The 23,285-nt window shown below is 41.0% G+C and overlaps 2 protein-coding genes across 5 annotated transcripts in view; one reads left to right on the top strand and one right to left on the bottom strand.

The window, feature by feature from the left end:
- Positions 1–43: 43 nt before the first annotated feature.
- On the top strand, positions 44–18,320 carry USP42 (ubiquitin specific peptidase 42). Of its 3 annotated transcripts, none has more exons than XM_041462800.1 (17): positions 44–150; positions 3,700–3,937; positions 4,704–4,904; positions 5,976–6,086; positions 6,238–6,340; positions 6,509–6,576; positions 6,740–6,810; positions 7,354–7,436; positions 8,729–8,840; positions 9,219–9,359; positions 9,567–9,667; positions 10,113–10,251; positions 10,881–11,609; positions 11,972–12,057; positions 12,681–14,177; positions 14,653–14,945; positions 17,210–18,320. In XM_041462800.1, exons 2-17 carry the CDS (start codon positions 3,709–3,711, stop codon positions 17,248–17,250), a joined length of 4,005 nt encoding a protein of 1,334 aa, XP_041318734.1. In that variant the 5' UTR covers positions 44–150; positions 3,700–3,708; the 3' UTR covers positions 17,251–18,320. The 3 variants fall into 3 exon arrangements, with proteins under 3 accessions (XP_041318734.1, XP_041318735.1, XP_041318736.1); XM_041462801.1 differs by lacking the exon at positions 44–150 and adding an exon at positions 412–872; XM_041462802.1 differs by lacking the exon at positions 44–150 and having other exon boundaries at positions 3,353–3,937.
- Positions 18,321–19,458: 1,138 nt separating this feature from the next.
- The window catches only part of CYTH3 (cytohesin 3), a 48,712-nt gene continuing 44,885 nt past the window's right edge, over positions 19,459–23,285 (bottom strand). For both annotated transcript variants that reach the window (XM_041462316.1, XM_041462314.1), the window contains one exon: positions 19,459–22,911. In XM_041462316.1, the coding sequence (XP_041318250.1) occupies positions 22,839–22,911 (73 nt within the window). In that variant the 3' untranslated portion in view covers positions 19,459–22,838. The remainder of the gene's footprint in view (positions 22,912–23,285) is intronic.

Genomic DNA, 23,285 nt, shown 5'->3' on the forward strand with positions numbered 1-23,285 from the left:
CGGCCGGCGCCGGGCCCCGGATGCAAGAGGCCGGCGGAGGGACGTCATTGTTCCCCGACGGACTGTAACAGTAGGCGGAGCGGGCCGGGCTGAGGCGGGGGCTGCGGCGAGGGGGACCCGGCAGCGCCGAGTCAAGCGGGGCCGAGCCAGGTAATGGGGCTGGGGGGCAGCGCCGGGCCCGGCGGCGGCCACGGCACAGCCCAGCGGCACCGCGTGCGCCTCCCGCCTGGAAATCAATGGGCCGGGGGGAGGGGCCGGCCCGGGAAAGGGAAGGGAAAGCGACCGGACTCAGCAGCCGGCTCAGCCCAGCCCAGCCCACCGCGCCGGGGCGCGGGCCGGGCGCTCGGCCGCTGCCCTCCTGGCTGGCGGGCAGCCGGAGGGGGTGGGACCCCCGGGCGGGGCGGGGCGCCGTCCCCAGCACGCGGCGGAGGGACCCAGCCCCTCTGCCGCCGCCACCCCCTGGGCCGGCGGGACCGGCCCCCTCCCGGCGCGGCGGTGCTTCCTCGCCCGCCCGCCCTCTCCGTTACGCGCCGGGGTCCCGCCGGCGCCCGCATCTCCTTCCTTCTACTCCTGCTGCTGTCGGCGTGGGGGACTCGGCGTGGGTCCCCCGCGTCCCGGCGCAGGCGGGAGGGCGGCCGGGACGCCCCGGCCCCGCGTCCCGCCGCGGGAGCGGCGCTGTGCCCCGCCTGGCCCCGCGTTGTTCCCGCTCGGTGCGGCGGTGGCGGCTCCCGCGGCCCCTCCGCCCCGTGCCGGGGGGCTTCGCGCTCGCTTCGCCGCTCCCCCCACCCGCGTTGCCATGGGCACGGAGCCGCCGTTGGGCGCCGCCGCCGCGGTCTTGCCCCCGGGCCGAGATGGGACGCGGGCCCGGACAGGTCAGCACGGGGCCGGGTGGCGGAGGCGGCATGGCACGGGCGGGGAGCCGCGGGGCTGAGGGGCCGGGCGGTGTGAGGGTTAGAGGAAGAAGGGCGAGGCGGGAGTTCCTTCAGGGTCGGTTCCCGGCCCCCCTCGCCTGCCTGTCGGGGTGGGTTTTGTTTTGTGTGTGTTTGGGCTCTTGCCGCGCTGAGCGCGGACATGTTGCGTGCGGTGCCCGTCCCTGCCCCTGCCAGCGGCCTTTTACTGCCGGTGTCAGAACGTTTTCGGGAAGCGGGACCCCTCAGAATGGCAGAGCGAGGGAAACCGGGTCGGTGCTGCGGGCTTGGCGCTGGCGGGGCGGGCGGTTCGGTTGGGAGCGGGCTCCGGGGCTCGGGGCCGCCCGGAGCGAGGCGCTCGCGGGCGCTCGCGGCGCCGGGCTCGGTCCCGCCACAACCAACGGCCCCGGGACACGGAGCTCGGAGCTGCCCCGCGCCGAGCGCTCCCCGCCGCCTGCTCAGCAAGGGTAAAAGCTTTAATTACTTTGGCCTCTGCTGCCTTTAATTTTGTAACGAAAGTAAAACCAGCGCGGGGCGTGTTTGTGTTCTGCGCTGCCCCGGGGTGTTTTTGCTCCCGGCGGCGTGTGCGGTGCGGTCGGTGATGTAGCGAGGTGCCTCTGCCTGGGCTTCTGCTGGAGTAGTTTCCTCCTGCTTCTTGTTTATGCCTCGGTGTTGCCGTGTGCCGCTCTTGTTTTTTAACACTCACTGCTGGAAGTGTTTGGTTTGTACTGAGATAAAGACGCATACTCCCTGGCTGAACGCGGTTCTGTGAACGGGATCTTGTATAAAACCCTCCTGAGCTGTGATTTATTGTATGCAAAGCGGAGACCAAACATAAATATTTAGATCCGAGTATTAACTGATGCGTGTTGTGATGAGACTGCGAAAAAAGAATCTAAACAACGCTGATGCATCACTCCAAATGGGAGGAAAGCAACTGTTTGTTCTGTTTTGCTCGTCAGTATCATACTGTGAGAAGTCTGTTATGGGAAGAGAGCTCAATACCCATGGCAATGTGAATTTATGTTCAGTAGTGGTACAGGAGCAGAACCTGTATTTACAGTGAACAGTGGAAAAATATCTGTGTAATGTTTGTGCTACTTCATCGAAGAGATGTTATATCCAAATTAATTGTATTGACAGATTTTGAAAAAGTAGTGGATCTGAGTTATTCTTGGCATCCGTTGATATTTGCAGGTGTCTAGTGTTTGATATCTGGTAATCAGTTGTCAAAACTAAATTAGCAGCACCAATCAGTGCTACTCAGTTGTCAAAAATAAATTTAAAAATACGTGAGGCTTCCCTCATTGGTCAGTATAAGGCCAAACGTTTTTTGTGATAATATTCTTCTGTTTGCTTTTCACTGCAGTCTTGATTCTGGTTTTTGTTCTGCAAATAAGTTCATTATGTCATTGAAACCCCTTCCCTTTCCATCAGGAAAAGGAGATGTCACCAGTGTCTGCAATTTGGAGTCTGGATCTTACCTGAAAATCACTAAGCCCAAGAACTGTAATCTTAGTCTTTGAAATGGACAAGGATGTCCTCATTTTCCAGTAACATAAGTGAATTTCCCTTTTTTTGTGTATTATCATCTGTAAAATGGAAAGCGTGTACAGAGTAGACTTTAAATTGACAATTTAGAGGAGGGAAAATCTAATTCAAGGTTCCACACATAATTTGCCTTTTGTGGGACTAGAAGTTCTGCGATTTACTGTGCTTTGTTTAATCTACTGGCAGTTTCATCATTAGCAATCAAGTTGTGCCATGAATCTGAAACTGCTTCATGCTTTGTTCTCACAGTTATTTTAGTGTTACAAAGCAGGTTATACTTTAAACCCTCAGTTAAGTTTATAGTTTCTCTAAACTTAGAACAGGCCCTACGTTACAGAGTACGATAGTAGTAAAAAATTACATATAGGAGTTGATAATGGATCATGTAATTATTCAGCAGCTTGCTATGCACACAACATTACACGTGTTTAAAGAGGTACCATCTTGAAATGTAATCAGCATTTTATAAAGGACTTATTATCAGTTATTGCCTTTATTCTTGAAGGCTGAGGATTTGTTTTGCTTCCTTTTGTGGTCATCATTTTCTTTTTTTAGTTTACATTCCTCTTTTGTTTTTCCCTGGCGAAACAACTTTACATAAGTAGAACTGAAAAAGATGCTTTTGAATTCAACTTCGTGATTTATAAGTAAGCATTGTAAATGATGGGTGCAAAATACCACAGGGAGTGCTGCCAAAATTGTATCCAAACAAATAGTTCTTGGAAGGGCAAAAGAAACACAGGTGGAAATAAATTTGCAAGTGTTTTCTAGCTCTTCTTTCCCAAGATTTCTCAGAGCTGTTTCCCATGCTCTGTGTCATCAGGGGTGTGTGGTTCCCAGGAGCAGGAAGATGTTGGCCAGACAATTCCTCCTGGATCTCAACAGGCCAGCACTTGATTGTGCCACTGCTCACAGCTTCTTTTAAGAAAAAGATCTTCATAGCTATAGTGGTTTAAAATGCCATGAAAGTGTAAGAAATGCTATCAGTCATGAACTCAGCAGAAGTTAAAAAAAAATATTGATGCAGTTTTGATGGAAAAATCTACTTTGTGCGTTCAGTTGTGCATTGGGTGGAATTTTTTTGGTGTGTTTTGGGGTTTTGTTCCCTTGTTTGTAATCATTCTTAGCTGTTTAGTTCTTCAGGCTCGTTGAGGCTAAGGGGCAGGATCTATCTTGGTCTTTCCTTTCTGGAATACATTGGGACGTTCTTATGCCAAACAGAACTTTTGCCTTGTTACAGATATGAACAATGACCATAGTTAACAAGCCAAAATCTTCAAAGTCTAAAAAATCTTCCTCAAGACGCTCTGACAAATCTATGAAACCCCGTACTAAAAAAATGACGTCTCGCACTGCAAGTCTGGGCCGGGTACCTCCTGCAGAAGATCCAAACAAAGTCTCTGTGGACAAAGGTCCTGGGGGGCATATTTATTGTAGATCATCTCAAAAATCAAAGCCTTTTGCCCAAAGAGATCTAGGTAAGTGTCTTCTGTTCTCCCTCCTTTTTGTTAAAAACAAAACCAAAGTAGAAGCAGATTTTAGTTGTTCCATTGCTATAAAATGGGACTATAGCAAATCAAGGGTTCAGCCACAGACTTCAATTTTGTGCATCCCCTAAGGCAGCTGCAGGGAGAGGTGTTGCAGAACTTGGGTTTATCTATTTACAATTGATTTGTAAAGTACTTTTTATTTGTGTAAAAACAAATAAGGGGAGCTTTTCATAATGCAAGGATGTACCTAGGTCTCTTTTGTTCTGGAGAGAAAAGTACATTTTACCATGTCTATTCATGGCTTCCATTATTCACAAGTCTTTGAATAATAACACTGCCCAGGAAGATATCTGATATCTATGAGGTTACTTTTTGTGCTGCTTACTTGTTTGTCTGTTTGATTTTTCTTACTGCATAACCACAAGTGTAAATTTGTGGTTTAAATTACGATAAGGAAAAAAACAACAATTTAATTAAGAGATTAAAGGATATAGAGATAAAGAAATCAGGTACTAAAACCAGAGTGGTAGTTTGTGTCTTTTGTTAGAAGAATTGCAACAGATGAATAAACTGTTGTCCAAATGAGAGTGTTGACTAGCAAATTCACGTGGCAGTATTAAAGCTGTGCATTATGTGTTGTTGTGTTTTGGAGTAGAGCTGGTTCTTCAGCCTGCTCCTGCAGAATCCTACTTTTCAAATACCCTCTTTGAAACAAAACCAGTACAACTCTTTGTGAAACACAAATTTCTTGCAGTTGTTAATGATGGGATTGCTCCGCCACAAAGAATTCTTTTTCCACCTGAGAAAATCTGTATGGATTGGCAACAAACACAAAGTGTTGGAGTTGGACTGCAGAACCTCGGCAACACTTGTTTCCTTAATTCTACTCTCCAGTGTTTGACCTACACGCCTCCTCTTGCCAATTACATGCTTTCACTTGAGCACACCAAGTCATGTGAGTATTTTCTAACACTGTAAATCTGTTGGACAGCTCCAAAGGTGAAAGAAAAATGGGGTTCTATGAAGAAAATTCTTAGTTGTCCTATTTTGCCTGTAGAAGCAGTTTTTTAATGAGATCTTCAAGGTCTTTTCCCTCCTAAATGGTTCTATGATTTTGCTAACAGGAAGCTCAGAATTATAGGAGGCATATAAAGTGAATTTCTTAATTTTATGTGCCATGGTAAAACTTAAAGAAAAGATCATTTCTTGCTTCATGTGAATAATGAAGTACATTGTAAAGTGAGGCATTTGATGAACATTTGGCATTTGGGTTTCCTGCTGGTAGAAAGGTGATAAAGTTTAGGATGTTGGCGTAGAAGACTCTTAGTCTTCACAGCTGAGATACTGCAGTGCACTTAAACTGTGATAAATTACATGTTCAATGTTGGCCCATTAAAAAACCCTAACATTCTGGAAAGCACTACAAGCTAATCTTTTATGAACTCAAATAGAAATTGGGGGGGACTGTATTAAAATTTAGGCTGATTTTATTCTAAATAATTAAGTTTGTATTTTTTAAAGCCTGGAATTTGTGTTCTTTGAATTTTGTTTTTATGCTTGACTTTATTAAGCCTAGGGGGGGTTTCTTTTTATATCCATAAATGTGGAGTTGGAGTTATTTCCTAAGGCACCTGTATGCTTCCTAATCTAGTATCTTAATATGCATTCCTAGAAGTTTGATTGTGTTTTGTTCCTATATATAAAAATTATTTCAGTTAAGAATCATGGAATCATTGGAAAGAACCTTCTAGTTCCAATCCTCTGCCATGGGCAGGGACACCTTCCAGTGGGAGTGGTCCAGGCCAGGTTTTGAGCAACCTGGTCTGTGATTTAAGGAGTTTTGTTCTGTACAATTCTCCATAATAAAATGCCACAAAACTGTTGGGGTATTGACACCTTAGGAGAAGAAAATGTACCACAGAGAGTGGACATTGCACCCACAACTTAGATTGTTATTATTTTGGGGTGGATTTTCCTTTTAGCAATGTGTGTTTGACTAGAATGGGATGCTTTTTTCTTTCACTAGGTCATGTAGAAGGATTCTGTATGATGTGCACAATGGAAAGTCACATCAACCAGGTCCTGTGTTGCTCTAATAATGCCATCAAACCTACTTCTGTTATCAATGGCCTTAAAAGTAAGTAGTTTGATATAGGTTTATTTTAAATTTTACAGTGAGTTATTTGATGCATGTAAATAATTTTGATACTTTAAAGAAGTATTTTAGAAATGTGTGTTTTCTTTCATTTTATAAGAAATAAATGTATTATAACCTTCTTATTTATTAGGAATAGGAAAACATTTCCATTTTGGCAGTCAAGAGGATGCACATGAATTCTTATGCTTCACTGTTGATGCTTTACAGAAAGCTTGCTTGAATGGAAGCACCAAGTAAGCATAAAATAATTAAATTTAAATATTTCCTAGCCCCTCTTACTACTTTATTTACTATCATGAATTAAAATCTATGTCCTTGGTTTTCATAAAACCAAAAATTGTTTGAGGAATTAACTCTGTGCTTTCAGTCTTCTGAGGTCTGACTCTAATTTTTATTTCCAGATTAGACAGATCTTCTCAAGCCACCACACTTATTTATCAAATATTTGGAGGATATCTAAGATCTCGAGGTACTTTTAAAAAAAATTTACTGTCTTTTGAACTGATCTGTGTCTTTTTGTCTGTCTGTAGCAAAGGAGTTTGTAGTTTGACTAAAGTAATGTGTATTAATAATTTAAATTCATGCAGTTAGTCTCATTCAAGTAATGTTAAGCATTTGTATTTTGATTCCAGTAAAGTGCTTGAACTGCAAAGCAGTGTCAGATACGTACGAGCCGTTTCTCGACGTGACTTTGGATATAAAGGTAAGGATGTTTGTGAGCATGGGCTGAGATGTGTAAGCACTTGTAGAGCTTTGTAAAATAAAGTCATTTTGCTTAGAAACTTATCTTGTTAAAGCAAAACAGCTTGGTAGTGGATGGTGGTGGATTGGACTTTGTTGTTCTGTGGAAGCCATGGAAATGCTCTCCATGTTTGGATTGGATTTAAGCTGGAAAAATAATAATTATGGCTACACAAACAATGATATAATCATACTTCTCAATTATTCTACTTCAATGTACTTCTATTGTTAGACTGATGGGTTTGATTGTTCTCATTATTGATGTCAAGGCATACCACAGATACTGTCTGGCACTGCAAAATTTATTTATTTTGCAGTGGGATCATTTTGAAATGAGGCAGATACTCAGAGAACTCCATTTCTGTCTCCTCCTTCACAGTGTTTGCTGGTTCACAGTTGGCCACTTAAGTATAAACCAGCAAGGTTCTCTTGTAAGGTGCTTGTAAGTGCTTGAAATTTTGCAGTTCTTGTGACTTAGTGTTCTACTTTCTTTCTACTTATCCAGGCAGTTACATCTGTCACCAGAGCTCTAGAACAATTTGTGAAACCGGAACAGCTGGATGGTGAAAATAGCTATAAGTGTAGCAAGTAAGATAATTATTAATTACACCTTAATACAAGATACACATTCAATGCAGTGCATGACTTGGAGGATGAGTTATCTCTTGACTTTGTTTAGCAATAGGACAGACATGGCTTGCTGTTTCATTTAGTTTTGTTTACGTAACTAATATACTGAAGTAATTCAAAGCTTGGGAAATAATATACTTGTTTCTGAATTAGTAATTTTTATATTTCTGTTTGAATATTTGGAAATACATTATAAGAATTGTATTGCTTACATTAGACTTTTCTTCCTAACACTGTTTGTGCTGGGCCTTGTCAGCCTTCCTGAGTGTGAAGTTGCACACTCAAATACTCATGACCAGAAGTTAAAAGGTGTGTCTGAAAAGTGGTGAGCTGGAGCACAGGGATATGGACAAGGATAATGGGCATCACCAGCTTAGTCACAAACACACAAACCCAGAAGTTCAGTCTTTTTGTGTGTTTGAAAAGAAAGGTTTGGTGTATGTACAGTATAATTTCCATTGTTGGCAAACTTTTCAGTTTCCTTTTTGTTTTATACCATTATTGTTTCTAATAAGGATTACTACTTCCTGAAACCTTAATCTCTAAATACAAGTTTCAAAATTTTATAAACCACTTCTTTTTTTTTTTTCCTTATTCTGGGTGGCTCTCTTATTTTGTTCATTGGCTTTCTCCATCAGTTTGGAATTCTGTACCTTGTATTTTGACATCAGTTTTCAAAGAGACTGTTAAATCCTCTCTGTTTTTACTCAGCAGTACTTTAAGTGACATGTTTCAGTCTTTGTGCTGATGGTTGCATTTCAGGACTTGGTCTGTACCTCCTTTGAGTGTGCAGTGAAACAAACAAAATTAACAATTTTGTTTTGAAGGACTGCTGAGGGTTTCAGTCTTTCCAGGCAACCTGAGTACAAGAAAACTCAATATTGTCCAATATTGTCTGCCTCTTGCAGAATGGTTCTTTCCTTCCAGTGATTTCTTTACATTTTTTACTTTTTGACATAAGATACATGTTCAGACCTTACCTTTTTGACATAAGATACATGTTCAGGCATTTATTTGGCTATCAAGAGATAATGTCCTAAATCCTTTGTTCTGTTGAGCTGTCTCTAATATCCTGCTACATTCTATTAACAAAGCTGAAATGCAGTTTATGGATTTAAGAAAAGATCTAGCATTATACAAGCAAAATATCATTCAAATAGCATAAGCATGTGTGAGAGATGAAAACTTGTTTGACTTCTGGGTGAGAAAAGACTATAAATGTTAAAAATATGTCTGTGCTTGTTTTAAAGGTGTAAAAAGATGGTTCCAGCATCAAAGAGATACACGATACATCGCTCTTCCAATGTTCTCACAATATCACTGAAAAGATTTGCAAATTTTACAGGTGGAAAGATCAACAAGGTATGTTTGCAGCTGGAATGCTGCTTTATCTTCTTGGAATGGGCATTTCCCAAAGATGAATACTCATTTTAAAGGTTGTTCATATTTCAGGCAATAACTATAGTGTAAGAGAAGTTGATATAACAACTTAGCAGCTGTGGCTGTTACTTTCTTTTTTAATACTGGTAGAGTTCCTATGTGACCATAAGAACATACCTTTCCCTTAAAGAGCTAATTCTGTGGAAAATAGCTCCCTGCAGCTTAAGTTATTAAATGTAGTTTCCAAGAAGAGGCATTTTCAAGTGAATTGAAAAATATATAGTTCTGGTCTGTGTCTTTTTCAGGCTGTTCCATGAAGTATTTCAGGATAACTTTTGAATCTTCTTTGTCTTTGTTTAGGATGTAAAATACCCTGAATATTTGGATCTTCGAGCATATATGTCCCAATCTATTGGAGAGCCCCTCATCTATGCTTTATATGCAGTTCTTGTACATAGTGGCTTCAACTGTAATGCTGGACACTATCTCTGCTTCATCAAGGTAGAGATCAGCTCAGCTTCTAACAGGATAGAATTTTTGCTGCTGTAGAAATTAAAATGTAGCTGGTAACCACTGGTTTTAGGGGAAAACATTGCATCATGTGCTTTGTTTGCTTTGTTTTGGTATGCTTTGTTCTGCAGTGCTCTATCTGTGATGTCCTTTGGAACACATGCAATTCATCTGAAGATATTCTGTCTTTGTTTGCAGGCTGGTAATGGACTTTGGTACCGAATGAATGATGCCTCAGTAGAGCTTTCTGATATCAAGACGGTTCTCAATCAGCAAGCTTATGTACTTTTTTATATCAGGTAATAACACCAGATGTGCTCAGAACATTTTTACTGTCAAGTTGCTGATACTTTTCTTGTTTTCAAGTCTTTTGCTTTTCACTCTAGAAAAGTATTACTCTTTGTATACTTCTGTCTAAGTGGAAATTCCCCGCGTCATTTATTACCTTTCATTGCTTGACCTTAAACTTCTACACTTGGGTACAATGCTTTCTATCTGCTTGCTGTAGCTGGCCAGTTTAGAAAAGAGGAGAAATCACGGCCATAGATGGTGTGAGGCTGAATCATCGCTCTGGAAAGGACAGTCATTGTAGGAAAACCATTATCTAATCTTCAGTTTGTAGTCCTGCCTTAATCTTCAAGATGTATCTTCAAGTCATATTCCCTGTTGCTGAGATTATGGGATGGGTTTAATCCAGGAGTAGGCTGAAGGAAGAGCTGTGAGCTGTTCCCCTTCTGCCCGCAGGCGCTACGATCTGACGCTGGGGGAGCGAGCCTTCTACCTGCCCGCGCCCTCCTACCCCCGCTCCTTCCTGGGCCAGCGCGGCGCCAACAGCAAGCAGGCTGCGTTCATGGGACCACGGCTTCCTCCTCACATGATCAAGGTAATTGGAGGGGGGCAGGTGGTGGCACGGAATTATAGTGGGTTTTGGTGTAGCGTGGCGTTTTTTGAGTTTTAGTTTCCCTTCCACGCTGCGGGTTTCTTCACAGCCCTCATGCTAGAGCCAGTTACTCAAACAGTGGCTAATCCTTAATTGTGCAGCCGTGCCACTTCATTACTTTACCCTTCCAGCTCACCTTTCTAAAGCTTGAGAGCTGTGCTCCTGAGACAATTTAAGTAGTCTACTAATGCCTAGGTAATTTAAATTTAAAAAGTAAATATCTGCCCCATCCCTGTCAGTGTCACTTTAGTTGAGACAGTGATAGAATACAAATTGTCTTGCTCCTGAGTCCTCCAGTGTTGTTGGAGAGTGTTTAAAAAGGAAAATAATTTTTTTTAGTAGCTTTAGTCAATGTTAAGTTGTTTGGGTGGGTGTCAAACTGATGGTCATTTGATACCAAAGGCAGGATTTACACACACCCGTTGGACGTGCATGTATTTTGGGAGGGAGGTGAGGTTTCTTCTTGGATTTTGAGGCGATGTGTAGAACTATTTAGTATGAGAAGCTGATGTTGTGAAACTTCTTGTGCTGTGTGTTTGAACATGTCCATCTTACAATCTCTTCAAATCCAGAGTTCAAGTCGTTTAAATGGAAATGGACCCTTAAAAGAGGATCCCAGTACTGTTGGTGTTGCTGTAAAAAGGCCGTCTTCAGCTCCACCAACAGCTTGTGTTCAAAACTGGGCAATTTCCAGGCCTTCAATGGCAGACCCTTCCAAAACCCAGAAGATCACGATCAGTATTCACAACAAGCTGCCCCCACGGCAGGCGGTGCCGCAGGCGGAGTGTCCGAGCAGCGCTGTGGAGGAGGAGGATCTGAAGCCCCTTCCTTCAGCCACAATTACAAACTCTTCTGCAGCAGAGCCTACCTCAAACCTCTCCACAGTGTCAGTTGCTACTAATGTCTCCAAGCAGGAGGTTCCTGATGAGATCTTTGTTGAGCCAGCAGTGAATGGAAACCCTAAGCTCTGTGCTGATAACATGGTCCCTTACGGTGCAGAGCCTTCAGGAAAATCCGAGGAGTCAAAGGGCTTGTTCAAAAGGCATTGCAACGTCATTTCTTCCAATGGAATTCTGCTTGGGAAGGTGGTCCGTACATTGCATAATTCCCATTCATCCTGTCAGAATGCTGAAGAAAGATCCCAGCATGAGCTGCCAAAAATTGATTCCCTAAATGGTGCTATTAGTTTAGATAATGAATATAAAGAAAATGGACTGAAACTTGATGATTCCACTTGCCAAGTCCAACCCGTTAAACCTTCTGAGATTTTCTTCTCTAAAGCAAATGGAGTGCTTGAACCGGTGAGTTGCATTTGTTCATCTGCACTTTCTCACCTATGATATATTCAATATTCATGAGCACCACAATGGAATACCAAGAAAACACAGCACAGATTTCATTCTAACCCTGTGTGCTATTATCCCGCTGAATTTGCAGAGCTGAGCTAACATATGACATATGTCAACATAAGAGAAGTTCAGGGAGATAATACTTCATAAGTTTCATAAAATACATTTTTGGGAGGAGGGGGATGACGTGGGAAGAGTGCAGGTATCTCTGTGATCTTGTGTAACATCTAATGTTGGAAGTTTGTCAGCAGTAGTTTTCTGCTAAAAATAGCTTTTTTTTTTCCTCTTTATTAACTTCTGTGTTTTAATTGTAGATGCCTAAAGCTTTGTCACCAGATCCTCAAGGTATCTTAGAATCTCTTACATACAGCCAGTTGAACAGCTTGTCGGAGGAAAAGAGGTAAAATAGCTACACTGATTAAAACAAGATTTCATACAAGTTTATTACTATTTTATCCATCTTAAGTAATACTTAAGAAATTTACATGAGTACAGAGAATTCCACACCGTGCATCTGGTATTGCACACATCAGCACTGGGCACACATTAATCTGATACTAAATACAGGCAGATGCCTCCTGTAAAACATTCACAGGATGTTTTTACATTTTTCTTCCATTGTCTGGAATACTTTTTCTATTCCTCTTCCCCTTTTTTGCATCCTAGGATGAGTGAATGTAAATTCCCACAGTCTGCCCTCCCACTTGGGACAGTGGGAAATTTGTGTGTTTCCCTTTTTTCTAGCTGGGGGAAGAGCAAATACAGTTGTTCTGGCTATTGATGAGATTGAGAGCTGCAAGTGGAAGAAATTGGATGTGTTGGGGATGGGATTTTTGAGGCAAAACCTGCAAAACTGAGAGAAGAAAAACTTTCCGTGGGAGCTGAGGGAGGTGTAAGAATGGTTTTCCAAAGTCAATGTCTTTCAGAGTTTTGCATTAGCCACTTTTTTTTTTTTAGATTTTATTCCTAACATCTTTTAGATGGATGTTTTCAAGTTAAAAACATGTTTTTATTTTTGTGCAGTGTCTCTGGACCTCAGAAATCTTCTGACAGTGATGGAGTTACGGATACGGTAGTGATGGAAGCACTGTTTGCCTATGAAGAATCCAGGAAGGTTCCTTCCAACTTTAGCTGTGAGGTTGAGAAACTTTTTACTCAATCAGATTCTGAAACCATTTTTACCAAAGAAGAAGTTGCTGAAAGTATTATAACAAAAGCTGATAATGCACATCTCAATATCAATGGTCAGCACAAGGTTAGGAAAAAATCCTTGGATAGTGAAGGTGAATTCCTTGGGCAGTGTGAGTCTGAAGACATCAGAGATAAAGACAAACTAAGAAGATCAAAAGAACCTGAACTCATTTCAAAAGAAAATCCTTTGTATATCAAAGGATCTCCCGAGAGCAAAGAGAAATTAGGGCAAATTTCCTCTATAAAGCCTGACATTGAATGTAGTTCTAAAAAACTTGCATCTCTAGATATTACAGACAAATGCCAAGATACAAAGGACATTTCTAATAACTATGTAGAGGTACCACCCGTTAATGACTCTTCTATTACAAAGCTGGATAAAGTATTGGAAAGTCAATTTTCTAGAGCAGATGAGGGACTGAGTAATAAAATATCTGAAGATGATGATAAACATATGAAAAAAAATAAGAAAAAAATCCATGACTCTAAAAGAACTGACAAAGAGCACTACCGGAGGAAGAGAGAAAACTCGGACACGGAGGAGAAGGAGAGGCAAACCAGAAACAAACCAGATGATCATTCCCACAGGAGGAGGAGCTCTCACAGCATGGAAACAAACAAGCAAAGCCGTCACAAGCAGGAGTATTGCAGTGAGAGCAAGTACAGATCCTCCCACAACGAAAGAAACAGTCCCAGTAATGGCAGGAGCTCAGGAAAATACTCTCGTTACAGATCCCGAAGCAGAGAAAGGACAGATCCAGACAGGAATAGGTATTATTATTCCAAAGGAGACAGACCTTGGATCAGAGAAAGATACTATCAAGATGAACCACGGAGATGGGATAAATGCAGGTACTACAATGATTATTATTCCTCCCATGGAACAAGGGATGGCAGGGAGAGGAGGTCCTCTCATTGTGATAAAGACTATGACAAATTGAGCCAAGCTTACAGCAGGTCACACAAGGATTATCACTGCAAAAGCAGATGGGCTCACAGCACACTCTCCCGAGAGGAGGATGTGCATCACTTCAGCAGCCACAGAGCAAACTTCCACCACTGTTCAGTACCTCAGCAGCACTCGGAAAAATATTCCCGTGAGAGGCACGCACTTCCACCCGTGTCAGCTCACTCAAACTTTGAGGACTCTTCCCGGGAAAGCGAAAAAGAAAAACTAAGAAATGGCAAAAGAAAATACTCCCACCAAGAAGAAAGTGGAAGTGACATAGAAAAGAAATGCAGAAAGACAGATGACCAAAGAATCAAAAAGTATAAGAAGGTCAAGAAGAAAAAGAAGTCCAAAGATAAACATCGAGAGAAGGATTACAAGTAAGCAAGGATTCCAGCATAATCAGCAATTTTTTCCTAATTATTTTCTGGGTATTTCTCATGTCTGCCTTTTTTTCATTGTTTCTAAGTAACTTATCTGTCATAATGTGACGGGATCATGTTATTAGGTTGGCCAAGAGAAGATAGGAAAGATGTTGCTGAATTGTGTTAGAACACTAGAGCTGGACAATGTAGACAGAATAACATCTGCACACCGTTCTTGATTAGGTTACAATTTTAATTTTTTTTTTTAATTCCCCATATGCCTGTTAACAATTTGTGTACAAACCACGACCTCTTGTCCTTCATTCTGAGGGCTTAAGATTGCTGCATCTAAATTAACTTAGATATGCAGAAAGTACCACAAAGTAGCAGACACTCTGCAAGTCGTCACCTGTGGTAAATAAATAACATTTCATATATACATCAAGTGCCACATCTGTTTTTCTATTTTTAACTTGCATGTTTCCTTCAGACTTTATGATTTGGATTGCTCTGTGCTCCACTTTGACAATGACAATCGCAAACATAAGAAAAAGAAGAAAAAGAAGAAGCATGACAGGAAACTGAAAGACTTATTGGAATATTTAGATCCTCGTTTCCAGAAGAAAACATGGGAGAAGAAGGAAGAATCCCGTCCTCCAGATGACCATTTATGTGAGCAATACAGAAACCAGGGCAGTAAACAACCCTACAAGGAAGAGAAGCCTTCTGGTGCAGGTGACAGCAAGAAATACAGCTCCATGGCATCCACTGAGTATGTCAGAGGTAAGGCCCTGGGATGTTGGCAGGACTAATGGCTGTTCATAACCATCTTTAAATGCTTGGGAGATGAAATCCCTGGGTTTTATCACAGCTTCCAAACAGTATCGTGGCAGGGGGTTGGAAATAGATGATCTTTAAGCTTCCTTCCAACCCAAACCATTCTATAATTTAAATAAAATACTACATTCAGTTGTTCATAGCATAGAAACAGTGCAGGTTGCTCACTCAGAATAACAGGAGTTGGTGATAATACTGAAATATTCTTGATCTAGGTGTAGCTCTGCCTTCTAAGCACAGCTGTCAAACCTCCAGAGGACACTTCACAATTTAACACCTGGAGTGTTAAATTCCTGCTATTGTTTTATTCAGTTGTTGGGTTTTTCTGTTAGTATAGGCTTAACAATACATAGAAGTGGGCTGAGGAAACAGCTCTTTCCCAATTTTTAATATTTGAAAAAGTCTGTCTTGTGCTTCTTGCAAAAAACCCAAATTATGAATTTGTGTGCCTGACTAAATTTACACTGAGCACTCAGCTGTTGCTTGTCATAATCTCAACTTGGGCTGGCAGTAGATAAATTAATTAGTTTAAATTAATTAGCTCTAAAATTATGCAATGAAGATGATTGCACACTGCAACAAATTCAACATCTAAAATCAAACTTGACAACATTTCCCATGAAATTTTTGCTGAACAGAAGTGTTTATTATAGAAATAAAATCTTATTAAATGCCTGTTATCTGCCACAAACCAGTTCCAGTTACTGATCTATTTTAATGGAAAACCAAAACAGTTCCCTAACTGTTTTACTCAAAGAGAAGTGAAGTAATCCCTGAAGAAGATAGCTCACAATCCAAAAGCAATTTTAATTGTACAATTGTCTACATTTTATACCTACCCAGAGTTTAATTGGGTTAATGGTCACTGATAGTTCTGTTCATTTCTAGTCTTGTTGAAACTGTCAATATAGCACACAAAAAAGTTGGAGATGTTTAATCTTGAAATTCTGGAAAATTAAAATCTCTTTCATGGGGTTTGCAAACTTGTGCAAATTGCTACAGTCAGTACACTGAATTCTTACTCTCAAAAGTTTGCTCAAGGCAAGGGGGAAATGCATTTGTGGAAAACTGATTGTTTTTTAAGACACAGATAACTAGAAGTTGTATTCTAAAAATACAGAGTGGAGGGAAAGCTGGTTGTTCACCCATTATTCTTTAATGAGAAAAAATTTAGAAGTGAATTGAGGTATTTCAAATCCTAATGTTGTAAAAGGAGACTTTTTTTTTTATGATACTCATATCCAAAATAACCCTTATTGCACTAAGAGGGTCTGTTCTAGCTGAGAAATCAGGAACTAAACAGAATAAAATGCTCGTGCTCAGAGTGGTTTGGCCTTGGTGGTTCTGTGGCCAGCAGGTGGCAAACTCGGGTTTTTCCGAAGCAGGTTTAGGGAGGAGTTCAGTGTTCTGCCTGGCCTTGCTCAGGGCAGGGCAGAGGCTCTGGCCGTGCAGGGAAGGAGAAGGAGCTGTTTGTTCACTGCTGAACAACACGAGGGGGAGACCAGGGCTGGCAAAAGCAGTTTAAGTCTTGAGAATTTTAATATTTCCTCAAGTCCATGGATGTTAATTGGCTCCATCTTCTGGAATGTCAGTCTTTTTTTTCTTTTTTTAAATGGGTCTCAAGTAGGATTCTCTGTTGGACGAAAACTGCTTTCAAGAGAGGCAACTTTGGCTGTGTTTTTAGAGTACTGAATGCCTCAAGGCAGGGACTGAGGAATTGTGAGGTTGTGCCTTTTCACCCAACTCCTGTTATTTTGAATAAATTAATAAGGATGAAAACAGCTAGTGATAAGTTGTTGTTTAAGCAAAGTTTATAGAGGAGGGGGCAAGGAGCAGCTTTGAAGCAGTTCTTTCTTTCCTACATTCCTGCATGTGCTCTCCAGCAAGTTTCTGAAGGCTCTGCCTTTGTGGCTACAATTTGGTCAGCCTGACCACAAGATTGTTACTAAAACAACGATGCTTTCTAGGCAAAACTTCAATTACATGTGATTCAGCCAAGGTCCAGCACTTGCTGTTAAAGCAGGTGGCTCTGTCCTAAGGCTCTACAGTTCTGCAGCCTTAGCCTAGAACTGGGGTGCAGTTGGACCCTGTGCTGAGGGACAGATGGAGCTGGGGCAGCTTTGAGCTTTGTCTTTTAGAAATCAAGCCCCTGGGACAGTTTAATGTTAAATGTCACAGCAGGACTGACCTTGTTTCATTCTGCCTTTCAGATGTGGAGCTGACTGATGAAAGCCTTCAATACTCAGACTGAACCCACCACCAACCCCAAGGACTTCTGACCACCAACCCCAACAACCCTTCACCTTCAAAACCAACAACTTCCCATCATCAAAACCAACGACTTCTTACCTTCAACGACTTCTTACCTTCCAACCTGACATCACCAATAGTGACCATCAAAACTTAAGATTTATTATCAATTACCATCAAGACAAAATCCAGTCATAAGTGGTGCTTAACATTTCTGTACAGAATTTTACCATATAAGAACTTTTTTTTAGTTTTTAACTTGAGACTTTCTTTTTTAAAATATACTTCTAATCCAAAAGGGTGAAAACTTTTTACAACTGCTGAACATTGTAAATTACCACATAAATATCTCACTGAGCTGAGATAATGCCCTGGAATAGACCATCTCAAATGCTGCTTAATTACAGACTCAGGTTGACTTTATGTTATTCATGTAATGTTACTCCAAGTTAAGACATCTGGTGCAAGAGCGACCAGGAATTATAAAAGTTGCAACTGACAGTCTGTATATTTAATTTAAAGACTTATTTAAAACTTCACAAGTTTTGCAAGAGCTTCATTTTTTTTTTCTGTGGTCTGACACTAGAAACTAATTTACTTCACATTTGAGTTATATTCAAGATCTGAAGAAAATCTTCTGGTTTTCGACATTGTGAAACAACAAATATGCAGTTCTGAATGTATCTCTCAAGACTATTTGTATATTGTTCCATATGTTTTTATTACATTTTCTTAATATACTGTCATTTGTCTTAAGTCTCAGTTGTCTGTTTTGTCTCTCTAAAGTGTCTAGTTACAGACAAATTCATACTGTGATTTTTATTTTTATTATTAAATGCTATCAAACTGTGATGCACTTATTATTCACTGGTCCTGCATCAGGAGATGAGTGGGGAACCTGTATTAAATACAGTTCATCTGAATAATCTGTCTGGTTTATACAAGCTGTGTTGTTCAGAGATGTCTAAAGTTTGATCTTTGTTTTTTTAAAGATAAAAAGCACTTGCCCCACTGTAAATATATAGCATGTAAAATTTATATAGTATATAAATACAGCAAAGTTAAAATGGATTTTTACTTGAGTTCTACTTGAGTTATTTAACATGCACTGTGTCATGGGAGCTGACAGCTGTCAGGGGCTGTTTGACACTCCAGAAGTCACATCTTCCTCTCAGTGTAGGGGAGAGGATGCTGTTGGTGTGAGCCAGAGAAGATCAGTAACCTGGGACTGCAGCTGCCTAGACAAGGATGCTGAAATGCTGAAGGTTCTCCTTTGAACTTAAAGCTTCCACAGCCAGGCACCAGGCTGGGAGCTCAGCAGGAGCTTGGTATTGTGTATGACAAAAAAACCAAAAACTAAAAACAAACAAACAAAGAAAAAAAACCAACAGGAAACAAAAGGCAAAAAAGAGCAAATAAAACAAAAAAAAACCAAACAAACAAAAAAAAAAAAAACCAACAGGAAAAAAAAGGCAAAAAAGAGCAAGGTTAATGTCTCACTAAATACTTAAAAGTAACCTTTTGGTACATGGAGAACACCATAAAGCCAAAGCACAATGTACCTGCATAATGTTCCTATGGCAACAGTTATGTGACTGACATAAAGTGACATGGCAAAGTAGCCAACATTCCTGTCCTGTATCTGGCTTTTTTTTCCTTTTGTCCTCTGGCTCCAAGATCTGGTTCTTGTCCTTTGTCTGCAGAGTAACTCCAGCACAGCTGTCTGGCAGGAGTTTGTGTGGTTGCTGTGCTCCCTTCAGAGCCCCACAGGCAGCAGCTGCCCCGAGTGGCTCTGGAGCAGGGAGGGCACTCGGTGCCACTGCCCCAGAGCTGCGGAGCAGCAGCACCTGTTTCTAATTGCTAATTGAGGAAACTCATTAATCTACTCCAGGAGCAGAGATCCGCTTCCCCCCCCACGTCTGACAAACTCCTGGCAGGGAACTGACAAAATAAAATACCTCAATTTAGGGTGGCTCTCAAGGGAACCCAGCTTTCACTGGAGTCACACGCATGTGGTAGCACACTTTACTGAAACATTTTGCAGTTGAAGGGTTTTTTCTCTGAAAAAATTAAACCTGGTAATTTCAATTACTGTGCCTAAGGGTAAGGAAGAGAAGCCTTTTACTTACAAGAGCAGTTGTAAAATTAAACCTCAACCTCTTAAGAGTCAGCTATTGCCTCCCAAGTGTTCCTGGTAACTGAGGAGACATTACAGTTTCACACTTTATTTTTGAGAAAATTGACAGATTTAAGCAACAGGTCTTAATGATAAATGAAAACATTAATATTGCAGTGGCTTTACATAAGAACATCACCGTTATAACAATGATTGATACAGAATATTTGTCATGCAAATCACTTGTATACACGAAGTAATACTCATATCAATACATACCTGTACAGTATTTACATTTTATATTTAAACTCTAGCTAGAAACATTTTCCAAGAAAATATAGAAATGAAACTGGTAAGCCACAAGTCTTAATTTGTAGTATCTGGTCTACAACAGACCTAGCTTTTCCAGCAAGCATATCTACATAGATATGTAATAAATCTTAAAAATATGCAGTTTTTTTATATATGAAGCATTATAAATGCTGCTCACTTTATAAAGGTTCAGTTTTGTACCAGTTTAAAATGGTTCAAAATGCTAAGTGATGCAGAGCTTATTTTGTCAGAAGATTGTAAAATTTAAGTCAGTCCAGCTGAGCTTAAGTTTTGTGTACAGTTCCCTCCCAGCTGCACTGGCACCATGGCTCTCACTGCCCTGCAGCTGTAGAGGGCAGGTTCAAAGCAAAAAGCTCAAGAATTCCTCACGTTCAGTGCCACAGGAAGGGAGAATCTGTTGTCCCCAGAGGACTTTTCCTCAGCATGGCCAAACTGTAACAGATCCTGCTTTAGGCCACCAAGCAGCCACTTTCAGTAGCCACCCCTGGACTTGAAGCCCAATAAAAAAGGGAAAGGTTGAGAGATTTTTCTTCACTCTCGTGGATAGTACCTGATACGGCCAAAATTCTCACAAAGCCACTTTGTTTTACTGGCCCCGTGGCCAGTGGAAATTTTGGGCCAGTTTCACTCCCTGTTAATACTGTTACAAAGAACATTTGAAATCAAATATTAACACACAAAAAAACGCTATTCCATTCGCTTTGGTAAATTAAATAGATACACTGAGCACCACAAGTAGCTGTTTAAGATGTTGCTTTTCAATGCTAAGAAATAAAATATTTCCTGCTATAATATCCTCAGTTACATGTTACTCTAAATAATTATTTCTGCCGGATATAAGAACTTCAAACTAAATACAGCAAATGAACTGTCAAGGCCTTTCCTTCATGCTTGTAGGCAGACATCCTCACCTGGTTAAATAAATAGATTTCCTCAAAGGTGGTATTTCAGAAAATAAAAATGGATACAAAAGTGCTTCACGGCTTATTAATGCTTTTGTAATCTCACATTTCTCCAGAAATACTGTATTTGCTGCCTTTCACCTTCATGCTCACTAGTACCACTGATTTGGCTTGTCACTATTTGCATTACAAATCTACTTATCCAAAGCTAAGACATGATGTAGGCAGTGCTTGAAAACAAAATGTCACTGCAGAACAGAAGACTCACGAGAAGTGCTGGCAGCAGCTCCATCATTGTGCTGCTTTGCAAACACAGGACACACAACTTAATTAATTTCTATAAAGAGTTTAAATGTGTTCCGTTAAGAAAAGATATCCCCACACTGACACTTACTCAAGGATTTTACCTCCTCTGGCTGAGATTTACTTCTTTGGAAGCACTAAGATTTAAACATTCACCCAAGCAATTTCACACACCCTGGGGAAAAATCTAAAATGTAGGAAAGTTTACTTTGTTCTTTTCCTCTCAGCCTCTTTTGCAAACATGCAATAAAGCAAAACACTCACAAGGCCGACACTCCATGCAAAACAAGGCAAATCAGTAAGACAGAACACTGAAACAGATTCTCCCTTACAGTTCAAAGGAGATTTCAGACAGATCAACTTGGTAAGTCTGTGGGTTTGCCAGTGCAGCACATCTCCCTACAACAGACCCAAAGGTGCTCCTGTAACCAACAAGCAAAGCTGCTGTAACATTTTGGGTCTGTAACACATTCACTGGCACAGTAGGCATGGCTCAGGTTCAACAAGTTTGGGAAAAACTGAGTAGTAACAGAAGCAGTAGAGTCAAAACCTCCCACTTTGCCCCCATTGTGGAATTAGGGGCTTTACCTTAAGAACAATACGTGTGCTATCAATAGAAAAGCACTGGAGTAAAATCTGCTGCAGCAGCTGTTGTGTTCCTGAAAGACCCAGCAGTAGGACCACAGAAAGATCTTCACAGGTTTCAAAAAGAGACACATGCCTGTGGGGAAGTCTAACTGCACTATGTAACCAATACTTTATTTTTTAGCAAAAATGTCTGTTTTTTCAATTTCAACTGCTGTAGCACAAATCTGAAAATAGCCTTTAAGAATGCAATAAAAATAGTGAACCTGTATAAACTTGCATGAACTCTGTATGTCCAAAGTTTGTTATCAAGCAAAGGAATGAATCCTGCTTGCTTAACTCCCTAGGGCTGCATCTTACAGGGACAGTTCACCTTCCTGGCTTTTCCCTTTAAAAACATTGAATGCATGTGGAATTATCTGGGGGTGTTTTCACATGCAAGGCCTGAAATCACACAAGCCCTGTCATCTCTCTCCTTTAGTAGCAACTTAGTGTTAATCAAACCACAGCATCTCAAACATAAGAAGGATGTTACTATATACAAAGCAGATTAAACCAGTCATTAAACCTTAGTGTTTGTTGTGAGTGTGTGAGCAGGCAGGAACGAGCTTTAGCCAACTGGCAAACACCAGACCCCATCTGGTACTTCATGTCATGGCCACAGTCTCAAACCTCTGCTGCTGGGCCCTGCCTGTACTTCAGTGCACACTGACAAACCCTCTGGCACCACCAGGTACCTACTGAGCTGCCAGTCACTGTGTTTCTGAAGGAAAGCCATTTCCATAAAGGTAGGAGAGGAATCCTGGATGAAAGCTGCACTCAGCTGTTACTGTGAAACACACACGGCTGAAAATTGCCACTGGGATTGTGAGGTTTCTGCTTACAGGAAAATGCAGTGCCAGATCATGCTGTGCTCCACTGCTGGTGCTGCACTTCAGTGAGAACTCAAAGTCTTATAACAACTCCTTCTTTTATGGGAAATGTGCTCAGGTAACAGGTAGAGGACATTTTAGTGTTAGCCCTGAACTCCTTCCCTCCCAACCCAAGTAAACTGGAGTTGTCACTAATGTAAGTGAAAACAAGGCTTCCATGTGTTCAGCTGAATTCAGTTCCAATATAATAATTCTCTGGGATTTGAAGCTTACTTCAAATTATATACCAGTAACTATTTCCCCTGAAAAGTTCTGCCAAGTTTTTATGCCATAGTAAAATGTGTGTATATATATATATATATGTGTGTATATATATAAAATTTACAGTTGTCTTCATTTAGTTTGTCCAATTTCTTCTATCAGTCCACAGTATGCTCAGTTATAGGTTGATGCAGGTCTACAAGTTGCTGTTCATGTTCTATTTCTTATTTGCAATTCTTCTTTTCCTTGTGGCCAGCATATCATAAAAGGGATCCCTGCTGATACTTGCTCTGGAAGAGAAAAAAGGAATCACCAGTTTGGTTAACAAATACCTGTTAACCATTTCAATAGTTTTGAAAACTAAAACTTTTGTTCTCTCTTCCTTGTGGATGACTCCACACCCTTGAGATGGATGGCTGACTTCTAAGCACCACAACTATTTCTTTAGCACAAGATTCTATTCCACTGTGATTAGTTCAGAGCTCACACCTTCACATCTTGACTATTATTTATTTCTTTAATAAAGAAATAGTGTGGGTCTGCTTAGAAACCTTCGAACATAAAGTCAAGCTGTGGAAGTTTAAAACTGCTTGTGAACATGTTTAAGATACCTGTCACTAAAGTTAATTACTGGGTGAAGTAAGAATCCAATAGAATTAGGTTT

This window comes from Pyrgilauda ruficollis, unplaced genomic scaffold (assembly GCF_017590135.1).
Source record: "Pyrgilauda ruficollis isolate IOZ18807 unplaced genomic scaffold, ASM1759013v1 scaffold16, whole genome shotgun sequence".
NCBI lineage: Eukaryota > Metazoa > Chordata > Aves > Passeriformes > Passeridae > Pyrgilauda > Pyrgilauda ruficollis.